Source organism: Mauremys reevesii, linkage group 26 (genome assembly GCF_016161935.1).
Source record: "Mauremys reevesii isolate NIE-2019 linkage group 26, ASM1616193v1, whole genome shotgun sequence".
Classification (NCBI taxonomy): domain Eukaryota; kingdom Metazoa; phylum Chordata; order Testudines; family Geoemydidae; genus Mauremys; species Mauremys reevesii.
In genome coordinates this window covers 2,049,436-2,068,561 of record NC_052648.1, presented here as the reverse complement: position 1 = coordinate 2,068,561, position 19,126 = coordinate 2,049,436, and the positions used below count along the sequence as shown (strand labels likewise).

Genomic DNA, 19,126 nt, shown 5'->3' with positions numbered 1-19,126 from the left:
TTTCAAACGGGGTTTTGTGTGGGGTTCACTGGGGAAACAAAGCCTACAGGGCCTGATCCTGCTCTCATACCGTGCGGTGTAAATCAGCAGTGACTCCACAGAGGTCAGGGGATGGTGGCTAACGCGCAGGCGTGTGGTACATTTGGTAACTTGGTGTTTAATGGTGGCTTGTGCTTTAAAACCAGCTGGCTGCTCTCGTGCCAGGGAGCAGCTGCAGCTGTGCTAGCAGCGAGGTGAGGCAGGGTTGAATCCTGACGAGTGGCTGAGGCAGGCCTGGGCAGCGTGAGGCGAGTGCTGCAGGGTTCTCCGGCAGGTTTCCTAGGGATTCGTGTCGTGCTCTGGACAGACGGGTTGAAGAGTCAGGACAGAGGCAGCTGCAGCAGGACCACTTGGGTGCTGGTTAACTGGCCTGACGCCCTTCGGGATCGACGGGCCAAACCACCCTGGCCCAGTGCTGTGTGTTGTCAGTGACACCTGTGCAAAAGTGGCTGCTGGCTCCGAACTCTCCCCTTCTGCCGCCAGCGTGCCCACTGCGCAGGGGGTGAGTGACACCCGAGGGACCCGGCAGGGCAAGGCCAGGATGGGGTGTTGAGTCTGCAGCCCGCTTGAATGTTTAGTCAGTTTAAACAAGAGCCTCCACTAATGCAGGTGCGGCCAAAGCGCAGCCTGGGAACGGCAGCCCCCAGCTTGCCGTGCTCCATCTCTGAGCGGCCAGGCCCCTGGGCTCATGGAACGCAGCAAGCGATGGGCTGCCCCCTGCGCTGCGCGCTGCAATTGGAAATGGCAGAGGCGGTTGGAAATGGCAGCTGGATGGTTTATTTTCCTTTTATAATTTAATTCCCCCGCTCCACTGATTGGCCTCCAATGCACAGGGGGCTGCTTCCCAGGGTGCTCCAGGGCGGGGCTGGCACAGGATGAGCAGGTTTTATGATAGGTGCCTGGTAGCCTTTCGCTCGGCAGGGAACCAGTTGACAAGGTTGTTGTGGAAGTTAGCAGCCCATCAGGCTGGATGGCAGGGCTGGGGGAGCGTCAGACAGTCAGGAGGTGGCCGTTGGGGGGGGAGGGGATGTGGGCCCCTGATCACAGCAGAATTGTGGATCTCAAGGGAGGAAATTTCACACGTCTCCTTCCCCAGGGCACCGGGCCGACACCTGGCCAGGCTGGGTGGGAGGCGGATGGCCCCACTCCTGTCCCCAGGGAGGGTTTGCTGCTGGGCCCTGCGAAGAGGAGCTGGGGTGGGGGCTGATCCGCAGGAAGGGCCAGGCTGGAAGCCCCCCGGTGCAACCCGCCTGCCTTGGGCACAGCTCCGGCCTAGCCAGGGTCTGAGCATGGCCCCTGTGAGCACCTGGCCGGCTCGTTCCCGGGCAGCCCCTCGCGCTCTCTGGCCGCCCGCCCCGTGCAGCGGGCACAGGGCCCCCATCCCCGCCGGTTCACAGGCCCGGGGCCGCTCGGTGGGCTCCCGCCAGCACAGGGCCTTGAGGTGGCTGCACGCTGCAGCCTGAGCTACAAAAACCCGCCCCCCGCCTAGGGGCAGCCCCGTCCCACACGCAGCCCCTTTCCGCGGGGTGCCCGGGCAGGTCTGCCCGCTGCAGGGCAGCGCAGCCCCTGCATGGCCCGGCCGGACGGGGGCGGGGGCGCAGCCAAGGGACGGGGGTGCCAGGCAGCCCACCCCCTCCCGGGAGTTTAGCAGCAGCTGGAGGCTGCACCAGGCAAAGCCACCGCCCCCCTGACGCCAAAGGGTTAATGGGCGCCCTGGCCCGGGGGCTCGTTCCCCCTCCCCCGCCCAGGCCGCGCTGCTAATTGCGCACTCGCCAGATCAAAGGCGCCAGTGGCGCAGCCAACACCCGCCTCGCCTGGTGGCTGCGGCGCTGCGCTTTGTCTGCCCGGCCCGGCCCGGCCCGGCCATGGGACCGGCCCCGGCCAGAGCCCGGCTCGCAGCCAGCCTCCTCTGGGCGCTGCTGGGCGCGGCGCTGGGCGCGGCGGGGAGCGGGCAGGAGGCTTCGCTTTTCCAAGCCCTGGGGCTGAGCGCCAAGCCGGCCCCCACGGCGCCGGCCCCGGTGCCCTCCGTGCTCTGGCGGATCTTCCAGCGGAGGCAGCTGCAGCCCCCCGGGGCCAGCGCGCCGGACCGCGCCTGCCGGGTGGAGGAATTGAACGTGCCTGGGAACATCATCCGCGTCTTGGCTGACCAAGGTACCGAGCCCCGGGGGTCCCTCGGGGGCTGGGGCTGGCGCGTCTCCCTGCTTCCTAACCCCCGGCCGGGCGACTTTGCATCAGGCCTCGTGGCGCGTGCTGCAGAGAGGCGGTGGGGTCCAGGGGTCGGAGCAAAGGGCGGGGACTGACTCGCTGGGCAAGCTCAGGCGGGTCACCGCTCCGTGCCTCAGTTTCCCCAGCCGTGCCGCGGCAGATAGTCTCTCCAGGGTGAGGTGAGCAGGGATGTTTGAGAGACACGTTGGGATGCTGCAGGGCTGAGTTGTTATTGTGCCTCCAGCCTCGCCGCTTCCTCTGCCATCCCGGGAGGGACTTTTTCTGTGACTGGTGCTTAGCTGAGGACGCCCCCAGGGCAGAAGACGCAGGGGATGTGAGTTCAGTGCCCCGTAGTGCACTTCCCTGGAGCAGAGCCCTGGCCCTGTCTGACACCCCCCCATTCTGTAATACTCCTAAGCGGCAGGGCCCTGGCTTCCCCTAAGCATCAGCCCTGTGCATGTTTTAAAGGGACTGGGGGCAGGGGGGCTGCACTTAGGCTCCCTTACCTGGGTGCTGCTGCGTCTCCGGGGGCTCAGCTCAGGTTTGCATTCCTGTCTTCCACTTAGGGCAGAGAATGCAGAAAAGTTTGAACTCCCAGTGCCCTGGGCCCTGGCTTCCCGACAAGGCCTGGCTGGTTTTCTCTCTGAGCCTGGCAGTGGCTGCAGGCCTGGCTCCCACCTCACCCTTCAGTCCTTGTACCTTAGCTGGACGGGCAGCAGCTCCTGCTGCTTCAGGCCTGGGCCTCTCCGGGCCATTCCCAGTTGTTTGCTAGACCCGTAGGGTGCAGCCCGCTGCTTTAGTGATCTGCTTTTCCAGCTGCAATCAGGGTCTGAGTCCAAAGGGGCCAGCAGACCGGTCCTGCTCGAGCAGGCCTTGGTCCAGTAGCACGGAAATGAGCAGTACATTCTGCGCCCCCTGGTATGGAGGCGGCAGATATTATCTTCTCTCAGATGGGGAAGCTGAAGCACAGAGAGGTTTAGTGACGCTCCGAGCATCAAACAGCGAGTGGCAGAGAACCCAGGAGTTCTGACTCCCAGGTCTGTTCTTTAGCGAGGAATTCAGACTACCCAGCCCCGACGCTTATGCAGACCTTTGCCTCTGGTGCTGGCTCTGGCTTGTTTCTCTTGCACAGTCTGGCACTTTCTCTTAGCCAAGCAGCCTTCGCCCAGCAGCAGGGACACGTCTCTGCTGTGGTGGAGCTTCCAGATGATGCTGGGCTAGTGGGAGCCTTGTGCCCCAGCAGTGAGTGGCTGAGAGGGCAGCTGTGTCTTTAAAATACTGAACCTTGTCCAAGCCCTGAACAGGGGCCCTGGGTGAGAGCGATGCCTGTACCAGTGGGGAGGGGGCAGAGAAGCACACCCTCCTCCCTCCTCTCACTGATCAGAAGGTGGGAGAGACGCTGTCGGACTCAGGAGAGCCCTGACTGCACTGGGAGAGTCGCAGAGCAGAGTGTGGACAGGGACAGCGTGCGGCCTCCAGGCACAGGCTGAGCCAGGAGTGTAGTTGATGGTCAAGGCGGGTATTGGGGAAATGGAGTTTGCCCGCTTCTCATCTGGGGAATGGGGAGTTCAGGTCAGGTTAGTTTATCCACTTCGCTACTGCTCTGAGCATCATCGTGTGTGGGGAGGCCTTCCTGCTCACCGAATGCCACCTCCTGTTTTCCTTCCCTCTCAGGCCACTTCATTCACAGTGGGGAGCCCAAGACTTTCCTGTGTCTGGAGAAACGTCTGTACTTTAATTTCTCTGTGTTGGAGGAGGGGGAGCAACTGACAATGGCTCAGCTGGAGATCAACTTCAGCCACAACTCCTATCACACTTCCAGTGGCAGGCAGGTCTTTGAGCTGCGGCTGTACCAAGCCCTGCAGATGTCTCTGCGAGGAATGTCCTCCCACATGTACAACCACAAGCTGCTGGTGGCACAATCCTTCGCGCAGCTGCACAAGTCCCTCCTCTTCAACCTGACCGAAGTGGCGAAGGGCTGGCGAACCCCCAGCAAGAACCTGGGCTTGATCCTGGAGATCTCTGTGGGCAGCAGGGACAGCGCCATGGCCTTGCCGCCCCGAAGGCTGCAGAATCTCTGTGCCAGCATCGACTCCTTCCTCGACACCTCGCTGTTGGTGGTGTCCCTCAATCAGAAGCAGTGCCAGGCCTCCAGGAAGAGGCGAAGTTCCTATTATACCCCAGTCACCCCAAGCAACCTCTGCAAGCCAAGGCGGCTTTACATCAGCTTCAGTGACGTGGGCTGGGAGAACTGGATCATCGCGCCGCAGGGATACATGGCCAACTATTGCCTTGGGGAGTGTCCCTTCCCACTGACGGCAGAACTCAATAGCACCAACCACGCCATCCTCCAAACTATGGTGCACTCCCTTGACCCAGAAGGAACCCCCCAGCCCTGCTGCGTTCCAGTCAGGCTGTCCCCCATCTCCATCCTGTATTACGACAACCATGATAACGTGGTGCTGAGACACTACGAGGACATGGTGGTGGATGAGTGTGGCTGCAGGTAATGGAGTTGCTCATTGAGATGTGAACAGGGAATCGAATGGGTCTCTGAGGGAATGGTCAGTGCCTGGAGTAACTGGGATTTTTGATGTAATAGGTCAAAACGTATTAAGCTTCCTTTGTGTGGGTGGGTAGGGACCCTCCCTTCCATCCCTTGGTGCAGTTAATGGCAGAACTACCCCTTTGACGCATTGTTGCAAAGTGCAGCCTCAAGGGGGGAGCTCTTGACTTTTGGCATCAAGAGGATAATGCAGTTTGGGATTCTAATGTAATGCTGATTGGCTGGAGGCATCAGGCTTCCAAACTCCCTGGAGCCTTGCTGGGAACCTGGTGAAATCTAATGGTGATAGTCTGAGCCTCCTCCCCCCTCCCCGGGTGTCCCCCAGTACTGAGCAAAGGATGTTGGCACCAGCTCCTTAGTCCCAGCACTCCTCTCCCTGTGCCTCCTTCCTCAGTTCTGACCTGGAGGCACTGGTGTGGTGCAGTACTGTATCCATCCCATCCCGCACGGCTGGAGCTGGTGCCCATGGCACTAAAGAATGAGTTCTGCTGGCCCTTCAGTGCCCCACAGGCCCCACACTTTAGCTCGCCCACGCTCGCAGGAACAGTAGCCTTGTCCACCACTGTTCTAAGGAGCAGCACGGCTGGATGCTCAGCTTCTTGAGCTAAATGGCGTGAGCCTAGCATGGATTTTCCCCCCCCAGAACAGGAAGACAATTTGGCTAAATTCTGCCCTCTTTCCAGTGAGTGAAGAATTGACCAGGTCTTCAGTTTGATTAAGTTCTTTCTCCTCCACTGGGCTGTACTGCAACTAAAATATCACCTCTGCCTGGTGCCTGAAACCACATTGCTCTCGAAAGGACATTACTGGTACCAGCTGTTAGATGTCAGGACAGTGGGGCATGGGGAAGTGAAGTGAAGTGACTCCGTGTGAAAAGGTGTTTTCAGACTGAGCGCTCCTAGCAATGTAAACACGCCTTTTTGTGGTGAAGAGGTAGCCTAAGAGGTCAGGCTCTGGCTTTTGAATAAGGCAAGAATCCTGGCTTGGGAAATTTGGCCTAAATTTGTTTTTTAAGGGGCCATCAATTTTGGGTGTCCAGCTTGATTGAGGGGTGCTGAGCACTCACCAATCCCACTGACTCACTGCAGGGGGAAAAATTCAAGTGGCCAAACTATTTCCAAACTTAAAGACAATTCATTGATTCTTTAAAAGTATTACGTTACCCTTGAGTGTGAATCCTGTCTACAGCTGGCAAGCAGGCAGATGGCTGCAGAAAACAGTAGAAAGATGAATAGACAAAAGTCTCCTTTTAAAATGTGTTTTCACCTTGATTATTGTCAGAGTTCTCTAGTAATAGGGACAGCAAAATATTCCCCTCCTCCTAATAATTGTGTCTTTTATAAGTCACATTGCACTAGATGAGCAGCCAATGCCTGAACATCCTAGTAAATGGGGTGGGGGGGAGAGAGGGTAAAGCAGTGGCTTGCGCAATTATTTAATGCACTAGCCTGGCACCTGTGGAGCACTGAGCACTTGGCTCGGTGAAAGTAGCTCAATAGTCTCATTTTAGCCTGATTCCAGTTGACTCCGTAAGAGTTTAACACTGTTTGTAGCAGGAACTAGGACTACTTAGTCCTGTCCTTATTGCACTGTTTAGACAGATTATGTATGTTAAGGCGTCAGGGGTACGTCCAATGGATCTGTTGGACCAGCAGTGGAAGATCGAGTTTGCTGTATTCAAGTCAGTGGGGTGAGGACCCTCTCCCTCTTCAACACCTACAGTGACAGGTACAAGATGAGAAACAGGACAAGGGATGACTTCTGAGTACAGAATTTCACAGGGCTCCTTCATAGCAGCAATGCTCAGCCTGAAGGCCAGAGGAGTAGGGGCAGTTGAAGTTTGAGGAGGTCTGCCCCTGCACGACCATGCGCAGAGCATAAGCCAGCCCTGTTCTGAAAGTAATCAGTCAGTTTATTAGCTAGTGCCAGGGGCTAGGTGGCTGAGGGATGGCCTGTTTGCTTCAAAGTGGGATTCATGTTAAAGTAAGATTTGGGGTGGGTGTTTGAAGTCTTAAAGTAGCCATGCTTGAAGCGTGGGCAAAGTTGCCAGCTCATTCCTGTCTTTAAAGTCATGCCACTGAGGTGCTGCACTTGTTAAAAGTAAATCAACCACAGCTGCTCAGCTGAAGCGGAGTCATGTGACTTGAGTAATCCCCTTTCCTCCCCTTCCAGCTGAAAACTTCTGGGGAAGTGCTAAACTCTCCCCCTTGCACTGAAGTGTTTCACAGTGACTGAATTTTAGACCCACAACAGAACCCCTCCTATCCCCCGCCCTTCCCAAGGCACCAAGCACTGAACCTCCCCCACTTCTGCTGTAGCTAAAAGAAGAACATAGCAGTTGCTAGCTACAGGCACAGGGCCCTACACTTTAGATCTGTGCATGGTGGCAACCTCTATGGGTGGATGTCAAACTGGAGCTCAAAGTGAAGTTTTGCCCTTCAGTGACAAATACAGGACAATTATTTTAAATCACAGTTTTTTGGGGGGTGATGAGGAGCAAGGAATCTGAATTAGACTTGAAACTGTTTTTTAAATGTCAGTCAGATTGAAACTAGGGGAGACTTGGGTTTTTGTATCTACCTTGTAATGTGTCTTAATAGAAAGGTTTCACTAAGTATTAACAGGAAAGACCTTTGTCCCTGTGGGGAAACGAAAAGGTTTATCCTTATTTTAATTAATTTGCACAGACAATGTACTTTCCCTACCCTACACAATGAATGTGTTGTGCTACTGGATATACCCAAATCTTTGTTGAACAGGAGCAAGTAAGGCTGAGTACTTTAAGGCTACCACAGTTCCACACAGGTGACCTGCTGTTATGCACTAACATTTTCAGGTACCCTCTGCACCGCCTTTTATAAAGGAATTAGATGCTAGTCAGATTAGTGACTATGGTTTATAAAATCAATTACTCAAGTTTAATATTTTATAAACTCCAGTGGCTAGCCCCATCTTAAAGAAATCAGTCAATTTCTTCTGAAAAAAAAAACTAGAAAGTAACAGTGACAGACTCAAAAAATCTGATCTGCTAGTGTTTTTCCTTTTTAAATACTTACCCTTACCTCTTAATGTGGAGTTTAATTCTTGGAATTAAACAAACTTGAATTTCTATGAAAGAAGAGGGATTTTAGTTTTTGTTATGAGTGTTTTGAAAAATTAATCCACAGCAGATCCAGGAACTCAAAGCTCAGTTCATTTAGGTCACATTTGTGAGGGAGGCTTTTGCTTTCCATCTAAATCTCCACTTGCATTTACCAAAGCACAAAGATGAATGACTAATGAGCTCTGTCCTGTCCACTGGGCAGTCCAAACAATTAAGAGGATTCTCACACTAGCAGGGAGAGACAGCTATAACCATGGGCAATACTTTGTGGACCAGAATGGACACATGAAATAGCTACTTCAGTGATCACAGCCCCTGTGAAGTGATGTCAGTGCACTAACAGCATCAGCAGCCTGCTATACTAAGCTGAGCTTGTGCTCCAGTAAGAAAGCAGTGTGACAAAGTTTACTGTATTTGTACCTTAAATAATGCTACTTTCAAATGCTTGACTGCTGTACCAAATGCAGTTGGTGGCGTCAATAGTTTAGATTGATAGGTCCAGTCTTAAGTCAGCATGTGTGAGCTGAATTTTTTATTAAAAGGACTTATTCAATTACTATGTTGTCTCCGATTTACCACCAGAGCCATGATCAGAGTAACTCGAAAGGGGGCAGATGAAAGCCTTAAAAGGGTCTAGCCATTACTTCCAATGGGTTTTATGCAAGGAAGTCTTTATTCCCAGCCTGGAAGAAGTAAGCTCTTGCCATCAATATTAAAAAAGATCAAGCTCCTCTAACATCCTTTCATAAAAAGGGGAACTGACTACTGCCATATAACCTCTATGTAACACCAATGCATGGGCAGAGACTGCCTCAGTGGGTTTCTAAACATTCCTACAGCATGCACATGCCTGGACAAGACCCAAAGGAGGGGGTACAGGTGGGGTACTTACCTTTAACAAACTTTTCACAGTTCATTTGCTTATCCATGTATGCTATAAACACACCACACTTTTGTACTAGTATGTGTTAAACTGTAATAAACTTGAAGTTTATACAATCAAACACTGGGCCCAACTGTCACAAATATTGTTTTTAAAAGGTCCAAAATGATTACTGAAATATAGGCCCCAGCTTGAATGCAAGAGCTCTTTATTAATTTTTTTATTGATGACAAACAGGTTTAAAACATACAGACAAAATCAAAAAAAGAGTAACAGTGCTAGCACTGATGTCTGTGGATTTATAAAACTCAGAGTAACTGCTACAAAGGAAAAAAACAGCACAAAGCAGAGGCAAGCATTCCAACCAGTGAAATAAAGGGGTTGGGGGCAGGGGGAGAAGGGGTTACATTACTCAATGGATTGCATTGCACAAAGAGTTACAGCTTAAACCTATCTCAAATCTCTATGCAACTACGCAGCCTACCCAGAAGGAAAAAAATTAAAATGTTAATAAATAAAATAGTCCCTCTTACATGAAGGAAGGTGGCCTGTGTCTCCATTCTTTGCACACTGTAGAAGTCTAAACTCTGGAGGCTTTTTATAAACAAGAATGGTCTTTTGTTTCAGGAAGGTTTCTAATTTATTTTGCAGTTTATGAACAGTATAAACAAAAAGTGAATTCAGAACATCTGTTCTAAATTTCATGTGCACACTACTTACAAAACCTGTGGGTATAGCATACTACACTATACTGGGGATACGGGGGAAGACATGGAAAACTACAGCAAATACAAGTTATGAAAGGAGTTTGATAATCTACAGAAAGGACAGAGTAATGCAAGTGGGTGTTTCCAAATTACAAGTGGGTTTTGTTATTTAGTCTAAGTATATTCATTGAGAGGGTTGTTTTCTGTTGGTGTTTTTGTTGTGTTTTTTTTTAGTTCCTCAAAAAAAAAAAAGACTAGAAACACTTGGAGCCCTTTGATTATAAAGCTAACTTAATTCATAAACGTTAAAAAAATCTAGTCTAGTAATTAATTCACACACTACTGATTTTTAGCCAATTAGGAGGTAGAGGTTATTCTAATTTAGAGATCTGATAAAAATGGGTTAGTAGGAATTTAAGTTTTCTGTGCTGTTTCTAAAAAGGTTTAGACAAATAAAATGCTCCCAGTGTTCCCACTTGACTTGTTTAAGACACGGATACAACTTAGAAATTGGATGGCTTATTTATGTGCTGTTTTCAGTTTGACTTCCAACTACTTCTCAAGCCAGCACTGATGCCACAGCCACGTTCACGACCTGAAATGCAGTCTCCAAGGTTGTTTTTAACTTCAACACCTGAATCATTCAGGTAGCTGCATTAAATCACTGAAGAAGCCACACAAAAGCCTAGTCCATTGTCTCTAATTATACCCATCTATCAGAGGCCACCTTCCAACAACTGCCTGCTTTTTCCATTTATTTTTTTCCAACCTGCTTCAATATCATTGTAGATTCTTTACTTCAAAACCAATATAATCCCCAGTTTCCACTACTTCCTCCCAGCATCAGTGGGAGTGAATAAAGCAGGCCTCCTAGCGTCTTTTCCTCCAGGGCCGAAGGGCACAGGAACCCATCCCCTTTTAAGCGCACAGTTCATCTTACAGAAAGGCTTGTTTTCATAGAGTAGAGTCCAGACAGTAGCCAATTAAAGCATACAGAAAACACTTTGAAACCCTCCTCCTGCTTGAGCATGCAGGCTCCTTTCACTCCTAACTGCTATCCATTGTAGGAAGAAGAGGCTGATTGCTGCAACTTTAAATCACACTGAAAGTTCTCAAGGTTGGTGCTCTAATTTAATTTTTTTTTTTTGTTTTAAATTTTTTTTGTAAGCTTCTCAGAACAAGGATCTCCCAGGTCCACTACTAAGAATTCAGAGACACTTCTACAAATTCAGTGCTCCTTTGAAAGAATCTCTTTAAAACCACCTTGTCACAAAATACCCGTTCAGAATGGGGGCGACATGACGACACTAGAATTTCAGAGCCAGTTTTGGACAACAAAACCTGCATCTCAGCGTTGAACAGTCACCATGTTCTGGCTGGTTTTCTGCTTGGCTTACTGTCACTTTTCGGCAGGATCTTTCCTCTTTAGATACTCTGCTTTTAAAACGTCAACACTTACTGCTAAAATCTAGTACCTTTTCAAATGAGATCAACTCTGAGATGAGGGTTTTCCTCTCCCCTCCTGCTCTGAAAAGTGATGCCCTGCTCGCAAAGAGAAGTATGGAATGAAGTGAAACCTGCTTAAGGCCCTTCTCTCAAGCTTGGTTGACTGGGGGAGCAGGGACTCGGCTGACCACTCATTCTTTCAGGGCGAGTTGCCTTCCCAGCGAGGCGCCAGCCAGTCCTTTGGTGCTCTCTCTCCTCTCCGGTCAGTCTCCTTGTCTCAGTGAGCTAGCAGTGGGCTCTCACGCGCGCTCCTTTCTCTCTCCTCTCCGTTGGTTGGTTTCTCTTTCTTTCTCCTGTTGCTCTCACACAGTGGTGCTTCAGTTTTAGCAGTGGAAAACAGGTATCCATTTTATTTTATTTTTTTTATTACCCAGAATAAAATGCTGATGGAACTAAGCTCCACACAAGCTTAGCTCTTCTTCCTCAACCTAAAGAAAGGAAAGGAGAACAAAATTTACATTAACCATTTCCTCACTGCCATATGGGCTAGAGGTTGCTTTGAGTAAAGAAACAGAACTGAACTGAAGTGCCTTACACTCTAATACTGTGACAGTCCTGTCACTCCACCATGTTGATATGCACGTTCACCCTGGTAAGTAGAGTCCTGCGACAGCGCCACATCAATCTGAGATTTAAACTCATCACCAAGGTAACTGTCCTGAAATGAGAGAGTTGTTCTGTTAAGCTCCCAAAGCTTTTGTAATATTAGGGTCTCAAGAGCGTATGCTGCATTAGATAGCAAATGGGGTTGTGGCTGCCATGTAACAAATTTTTCCTTCAGACTAACTGTCCCCTTAATCAACCCCTTTGCTGCTCAATTTCTACAGTAATTTACCCAGTGTAGTTGCAAGTATTACTGAAATGCCCAGTATTTGCAATAATTGTTCTGTTAAGGTACTAGAATATGTTCCTCTTTAGGAATGGGTGATTTCAGGTTAGGGCCTACGCTGAAATGAAATTACCATGTAAAAATGAAGTGCAACATAGATGTACCTGAATACACATGCACCGGAGAGGTTAATGGATGTACCTCAAGAGGAAATATCCTTATATTCAGACTGAATGTGTGGGGGAAGAGCAATGAAAGCTACTCCCAAATACTACACGATACACACACACCCCCATCTTCCACGCACATGACGCCTGGCGAAAAAAAGCCACTTGTAGCTTAGGCAGATTATAGCTAGGATTATTACACTCTTACCTGTGATAATTCTGGCTGGGAGAGTCCTGGTTGGCTCATCTGTGATGGCTGACTCATGGAGATATAACCCTGAGTCAGTGGACCCTGGGAGAATGGCTGAGACACCACATCTTGACTCGCTTGACTGTTTGGAAGGTTTGACTGGCTAGTTCCAGGAATCCCAAAACGATTTTTCTGGCGCCCACCACGACCAGTCTTTCCTTTAGGTGTCCCACGTCCTGAAAAAGTTAGTCCCCGCCAAGGGAGTGAAAATATTTTATATATGTAATGATTTTACATTTTATTTCTAGTCAAATGTATCCTGGTGGCTTAGCAAACTACACAACATTATACTTATTCAGGTAGCAACTATCTATGAATCTAAAGGTTTAGAGACTGTATAAAGTATACTGTTAGACCCTGACGGACAGGAAGGTTTCTTAGAGCCTGGCGGATAAATAGAAGCTTTATATCATGTCCACCAATCCTTCAAGCTGAGGAAGGCTAGACAATCTCCTCTGAAACCATCAACACTGCTGCAAGTTTACCCAAAAGTGTTATCAGAAGCCATTGTAAAACACTCTCTCCAACTGGGCCTCAAAACGCCCCTTCCGTAGCGTCGCTGGGAGGGAGAGCCAAAGGTCATTAAGATGGTATTTCTGGTTTGTATTTAATGATTACATACCTGTGGCCGGTCCATTAGGCTGCCCAAAATATCCTGGTGGTGGCATTGGTGGCATCACAAGGTTGAAAGGGATAGGAATGTTCATAGCAGTGACGTGGCTGGGTCCAGCACTAATCATCCCAATCTGATCATGTGTTTGGAAGTACATGTTCGATGGGCGTCCTAGAAAAATTTAACAGCTTAATTAACGGCTCAATGTTATTGTCTCTCTGGATGTTTTGTTGTGTCAAAGCATTCTGTAGAGCAACCTACAGATCAGCAACAGTCAAATGGTTAAGTCATGAAATAGTTTACACTAAAGGTTAATTTGGGATTTCTGAAATGCCGTTTACATGGTGGTAAGTGTCACAATTATTTAGAAATCAGAATTTTCATTGTAAAATTTTGCCCAAAGCAGTTTAGTTTGTACACGGTGAGAAGCTGTTCTTTACTTGGGAGCTTTCAAGAGGAATCTTAGTTCAGCATCAAAAAGTAAAGAACCCACCTGATGACTACATGATTGGAAAGTCAATAAAGGAATTCAACTCCCACAGCATCCTTACCTTGACTGCTCCGGTCATAGACTGATCCTGGAATAATAGCTTCACGTGCATCATACATGGCAGTAGTCATGAAACGGGCACCCTAAAAACGTTACATGAAGTTAGACAATAAATCCTTATATTTAGAACAAATGTTGCAAACTGAAAAGCATTGCAACTTTAGTCTAAAGTTCTTCAGGGTAGGGACTGTGTTGGGTTCTACCTGTCAAAGTATCAAATACATTTCAGCTTTAGATATACGCATGAAAAAGATCCAAATCTGCCATTTAAACCAGTCATTTCATTTATTTCCAGTTGTTATTTTAAGAGTTTTTAAATTTAAAATGCGCTGGAGTTTCATGAGACTGACTCCATTTTACAGTTCTTATCACACAGTTCTCCTCTGCTCTGTTCCTCATGACTTAGGGTATCACCAGAACCCAATGACAAGAGTTATTTGTATTTACTGCCACTGATCCATATTTAGCTGAAGATACACCTCTACCCTGATATGACACGACCCGATATAACACGAATTCGGATACAATGCAGTAAAGCAGTGCTCCGGGGGAGGGAGGGGGACACCTGCGCACTCCGGTGGATCAAAGCAAGTTCAACATAACGCTGTTTCACCTATAATGTGGTAAGGTTTTTTGGCTCCCGAGGACAGCGTTATATCGAGGTAGAGGTGTAGTACCACAAAGGCACATTTAAGCTTAATAAGTTTAGTCATATCTAGGAAATCTGACATTCCTACAGAACGCTTAATCTCAAAAACTACTGCCTACATTTAAAACCCTACACAAGAAAGATGAGATTACTACAAAAAGGCTTCTCATCCAGTAGGGCTGGCCCTGGAAGCAGATCTGAGGAGGCAACCTGCTTGGTCACATCCCACCAGCTAAAAAAAAAAACCACAGAAAAAACAGACCCGGTAAGTGAGAGAATGAGCAAGCTCCCTCCCCCTACTGCTCTGCCTCTGGATCCCAGGGCAGCTTTCACCTTTCCCTCATCCCACACAGGGCTCAGCTTCAGACCATAGGAAGTGGGGCTTCAAAATACTATAGAACCAGCCCTGCAGTATCCTGAAGCAGTGTAAAAGCACTGTGCAGGCAAGGGACAGCAGGACAGTCACTACTGTCTCCCACAAAAGTCAGCCCCACCACCATCAGTTTCTCACTAGGACCAAAATCCCCACTGGCCACAAACTTGAGATAAAGTGGGTCACAGGAAAATCTGATCATTTGATAGTCATGTTCCCCTTTCTCCTGTACACATTTTTTAAAAAGACAGACTAGTGTATTTGTAGTAACTTACTGGGTTGATGGTATTGACAAGTTTACGGGGCTTGCTGAACTGCATAAGGCTTTCTCGGAGATTGTTTAGTGGTCCCTCTACCAGTACCTTCTGCTCCTTGTAGTAGTTCAGCAGGTGATTCCAAAGTGGTTGTTTAGACAGAGCTTTTGGGTTCCCAACAATAATTACTCCATATCTATAGAATATCAGATAAGTCAGAAGTCAACTGTAAAGCTTATTTTTAAGAAATTCTACATTAACCAAGTTAACATGATATGACAAAATGCAGAATAAGATGTAGTAAGTTGCTCAAGTTGAGATACAGTCTTCCTCTACGTGGCTGTAGCTCTCACTATCCTTATATGTATGAACTGCAAAGAGAATACAGTCCCGGCTCAAACTAAAGCCTCAGGTTCCTAGGCACAAACCTGAGTGGCAGCTGAGAAGCAGGTTGTGTTAGTTTTATACCCTGCTTCCAGCTTTTCCCAAACCCGTGGAGCTCATAGAATCTTAGGCTTTGGCTACACTTGCACTTCAAAGCGCTGCCGCGGCAGCGCTTTGAAGCACTAAGTGTAGTCAAAGCGCCAGCGCTGGGAGAGAGCTCTCCCAGCGCTGTCCGTACTCCACCTCCCTGTGGGGAATAACGTACAGCGCTGGGAGCCGTGCTGGGGCTTTGACCACACTGGCGCTTTGCAGCGCCGCAATTTGCAGCGCTGGAGAGGGTGTGTTTTCACACCCTGCTGCAGCGCTGCAAATTTGCAAGTGTAGCCAAGGCCTCACTAGTGGTTGTTTCGTGCCCTACAGACCTAACAGATTACTTCTGCCTACTGCAGGAATTGTCAAGGAAAAAGAAGAGAAGGAGCATGTGGGGCTGCAGAATGTTTAAATATGCTGCTTTTGCTGTGCTGGTGAACATCTGTGCCTGCAATTAAACACTTACAGCCTTAAATAAGGCCTCTAAAGGCTATGGTTTGGAAGAGGACAATGGAAGTGGATGCAGCCTCAGATTAACTAGCTCCTTTCATTAGATGCCTTGATCTATTGCAAAACCCATTAAGGTGAAGCCAAGAGACATTGATCCTGTGGCCAATATTTATCACAAAAAGACTTTATTATGCCATACAATCCTTTATACCAGTAATGGAATGCGATATTGACTAGTTTAGCAAACAAATCTACTGTGTACTTCAACCAGATTAGTTTACCCCCAAAAAACCTTTTAAAGTAAACCTGTGGTCATCAGTGAAACTGACAAAGCATCAATTTCACACTCCCCTACCCCTCAAGTGCCCCCCACGAGGCAAACTCTAGACCTATGCACAGGAGAGAAGAACCCAGAGAAACAGTTGCTGAGAGAGAGGCAGAGCAGTCCAGACACCCCAGCTTCTGCTGACTGTTGGAAAATGGGGAGAAAATGAAAGACATGAAACTCCCTTTCTGCTGCAGCACATGGACGTGAGGAGGAAGGGGCATGCCTGCTTCAAGGTCGGACTCCTCCGTCTACAAATAGATCATTTTCTGACAATCTGTAGTCACTTGAATGTTAAAGGTATATGGACTAATGTAGTTTCAGTTGGTATAAGAGTGTTTCTAGAGATGCAGGAATCATTTTAACACTCCTGTCAGCTTACTCAGATGGTTCTGGTCACTCTCACATTTTCACTAACAGTGTAATTTTTGTTGGGCAAGAGCTCATGTAAGTAATAAAAGTCTGCTACATCCATGCAGAGTATTATAATCATACTGCACCTTGCTCTGGTGAGAGCCACATTAAGACGTCTGGGATCATTTAAAAATCCAATTCCTTGGTGCTCGTTGGCTCTTACACAAGAAAGGATAATAAAGTCCTTCTCTCGTCCTTGGAAAGCATCAACACTTGCGATTTCCACTTCCTGCAAAGGAGAACCACCATGTAAACTATGTCCCATTTGAAGCCCAGTGCAAGAAAGAGAACTGTGCTAAGGATCAGTATTTTAAAGCATTTTGGCTGAACATCTCTACCCAACCCATCATTTTGCAAACAACGTTGTTCTTGTGACATTAGTGGAATGATCGGATCAGTTAATGACTAAAAGCAGTTTCATTAAGGGAGAAAAAAGCATTCTTGGTTTTAGAACAAATAGCATAACCATAATGCACTGACATATAAAAATCATCATTCAATAGGCATACTAACATTTGTACCAGAAAAATAAATTATCCCCGCTGCTGCCAGACTGCACTGTGGACTCCCCACTATTCTGAAACACTGCTATTTTAAACAGTACTCATCGGTGTTGCAGCTCTCAAGCCATCATACTGGAAAATCCAGATAACTGACAGAGAAATTAGATTTGCTCCTGCCAGGAATATTCCACTAGCCTATTTCCTTCACCTTGGTGGAAATATGTTTTCAGCATTACAAAAAAGGACTTCTAGTGAGTATACAGCTTTGGTCTCGTTTGCAGCAATGACCCCGGGTATAATAGTTGGTATATTACAGCCATTGCGGGAGAGCTGCTCTTTTGAAGTAAGCTGAAACTGGAATCTCAAAATATCTTGAAAGTGAAAAGAAGCCCAGAAATAAAGTCTACTGTGAAACCGTACAAAGATTCCATACCTGATAGAGTTTTGTATGCAAGGAACCGCTGAACTGCATGTACTGTACCAGGTAAGAGCGCTGGCCCTCATAGGGAGTTATAATCCCAATCTGATCAGGTTTGGCACCAGCTTTCAATAACTTTGTAGTTATCTTCTCCACATTAGCAGCTTCCGTCCTAGGAAGAGAGGTTTTTATTTTATTTTTGAAGTCACTAAACTAAATATATTGCAGAATTAAGTTAAATAAATAATAAGTTTAACTTGCTCAATACTTCTTGCATGTTATTGGGGTCTATAAAAAAAAATCAAGGTTTAATGCCTTTGTATGAAGGCTATTTTAAGTGGAAAGTATTTTCTTATGCTTGCATCACTCAACCCGTTTGACTGATTCAACTCAAGCTTTGCAGATGAGACCATACATGGAAAGAAAGTTTTAGCTCAAAGGAAATTTAGTAAAAAAAAAAAAAGCTATCTGCACCTGAAAAAGGAAGAGGTTAAAATAGAAACTGGAACCTCCTCTTACATATGGTATTCCTTACCCAGCCAAGCTAAATACCTAGATGCCCTGGAATGACAAGTTGAAGTCTGTCTTCATCCTTCCAAAGCAGAGAATCTCTATACCTTACAGTTTATTGTGCAAATGTATTTTGGAGGAGATCTTAGAAACAGATCCTGTCTGCTGTATGGACAGTAAAGATCCCATGGGCATTTATTTATTCATTTTTTTAACACTGCACAGTTAACTAAACTTTGCTTTCTGCCTGCTGTTGTATCATTCGTCTGCAAGTTGGTTTCCTTCCTTGCTGCATTTCAGCAGTGATGTACAATATTGTGATGAAACGCACTATGAGAGAAACTGTATTAATACCATGGGAGTGAAGCAGTGACAAGCACTCCCAATAGTTGCATAAACACAGGAGTAAACTTCCTGGGGGAGGTGTTAAAGGAGCAGGAGGGAGAGGGAGAAACGGGAGGAGGAGGGGAGAAGTGCCAGATTAAAGATATCCTCTTCTACTATATGTGTTTATTACTCGGACTCTTTGACCTATGTTATCAGACTGACACCTCCAAGAGAGAAGCCTTTTTTCTTCAAAAGCTAGTGTATATTGGAGCCCAATGCTTCCATACAGCAGCTGATTGGAATTTGCTGCTGCAGTAATCAATTCACACTGTCACAGATCTGTGCTTGATATTGGTTTGCTTTTGAAAGTGAGAACATGTATCCAGTGTGTTACACAGCACACAAGTAAACTTCAATGTGCATACAATTATTTCGATCTCTGGTGTTAACAGGACTACAAATCCTTCTCTCCCACTGATTTAAAACAGTACTTTGGAGTTCAAATACCTAGGAGTAGGGCAATACCGTGTAACTCTGTTCCATCACTTATGGTTATAGAAATTAATTTCTCATCTAAACGAGCTGGAACTCTAACTTAGATGCCTTGGCTCATTCATACATCTAAGAACTTGTTTGCCCCCCCATCGCCACAGTATCCAAGCACCTAGTTGTAGTTTAGCTGTAGCCCCAACTATACATACAATATGATGGGCGCTAATTTAGCTACAACTAATTAGGAAAGATCTCGGAATCATCGTGGATAGTTCTCTGAAGATGTCCATGCAGTGTGCAGCGGCAGTCAAAAAAGCAAATAGGATGTTAAGAATCATTAAAAAGGGGATAGAGAATAAGACTGAGAATATATTATTGCCCTTATATAAATCCATGGTACGCCCACATCTCGAATGCTGCATACAGACGTGGTCTCCTCATCTCAAAAAAGATATGCTGGCATTAGAAAAGGTTCAGAGAAGGGTAACTAAAATGATTAGGGGGGCTGGAATGGGTTCC

General features: G+C 47.3%; 2 protein-coding genes across 3 annotated transcripts in view; one reads left to right on the top strand and one right to left on the bottom strand.

Moving 5' to 3' along the window:
- The first annotated feature begins 771 nt into the window (after positions 1 to 771).
- On the top strand, positions 772 to 9,755 carry GDF1 (growth differentiation factor 1). Its single transcript, XM_039515280.1, has 2 exons — positions 772 to 2,190; positions 3,919 to 9,755. Exons 1-2 carry the CDS (start codon positions 1,905 to 1,907, stop codon positions 4,752 to 4,754), a joined length of 1,122 nt encoding a protein of 373 aa, XP_039371214.1. The 5' UTR covers positions 772 to 1,904; the 3' UTR covers positions 4,755 to 9,755.
- The window catches only part of UPF1 (UPF1 RNA helicase and ATPase), a 29,584-nt gene continuing 19,459 nt past the window's right edge, over positions 9,002 to 19,126 (bottom strand). For both annotated transcript variants that reach the window (XM_039515278.1, XM_039515279.1), the window contains exons 17-24: positions 17,294 to 17,450; positions 16,444 to 16,586; positions 14,716 to 14,890; positions 13,420 to 13,501; positions 12,878 to 13,039; positions 12,214 to 12,431; positions 11,545 to 11,667; positions 9,002 to 11,437 (exon numbers count right to left, since the gene is read on the bottom strand). In XM_039515278.1, coding sequence (XP_039371212.1) covers positions 11,548 to 11,667; positions 12,214 to 12,431; positions 12,878 to 13,039; positions 13,420 to 13,501; positions 14,716 to 14,890; positions 16,444 to 16,586; positions 17,294 to 17,450 — 1,057 coding nt within the window. In that variant the 3' untranslated portion in view covers positions 9,002 to 11,437; positions 11,545 to 11,547. The remainder of the gene's footprint in view (positions 11,438 to 11,544; positions 11,668 to 12,213; positions 12,432 to 12,877; positions 13,040 to 13,419; positions 13,502 to 14,715; positions 14,891 to 16,443; positions 16,587 to 17,293; positions 17,451 to 19,126) is intronic.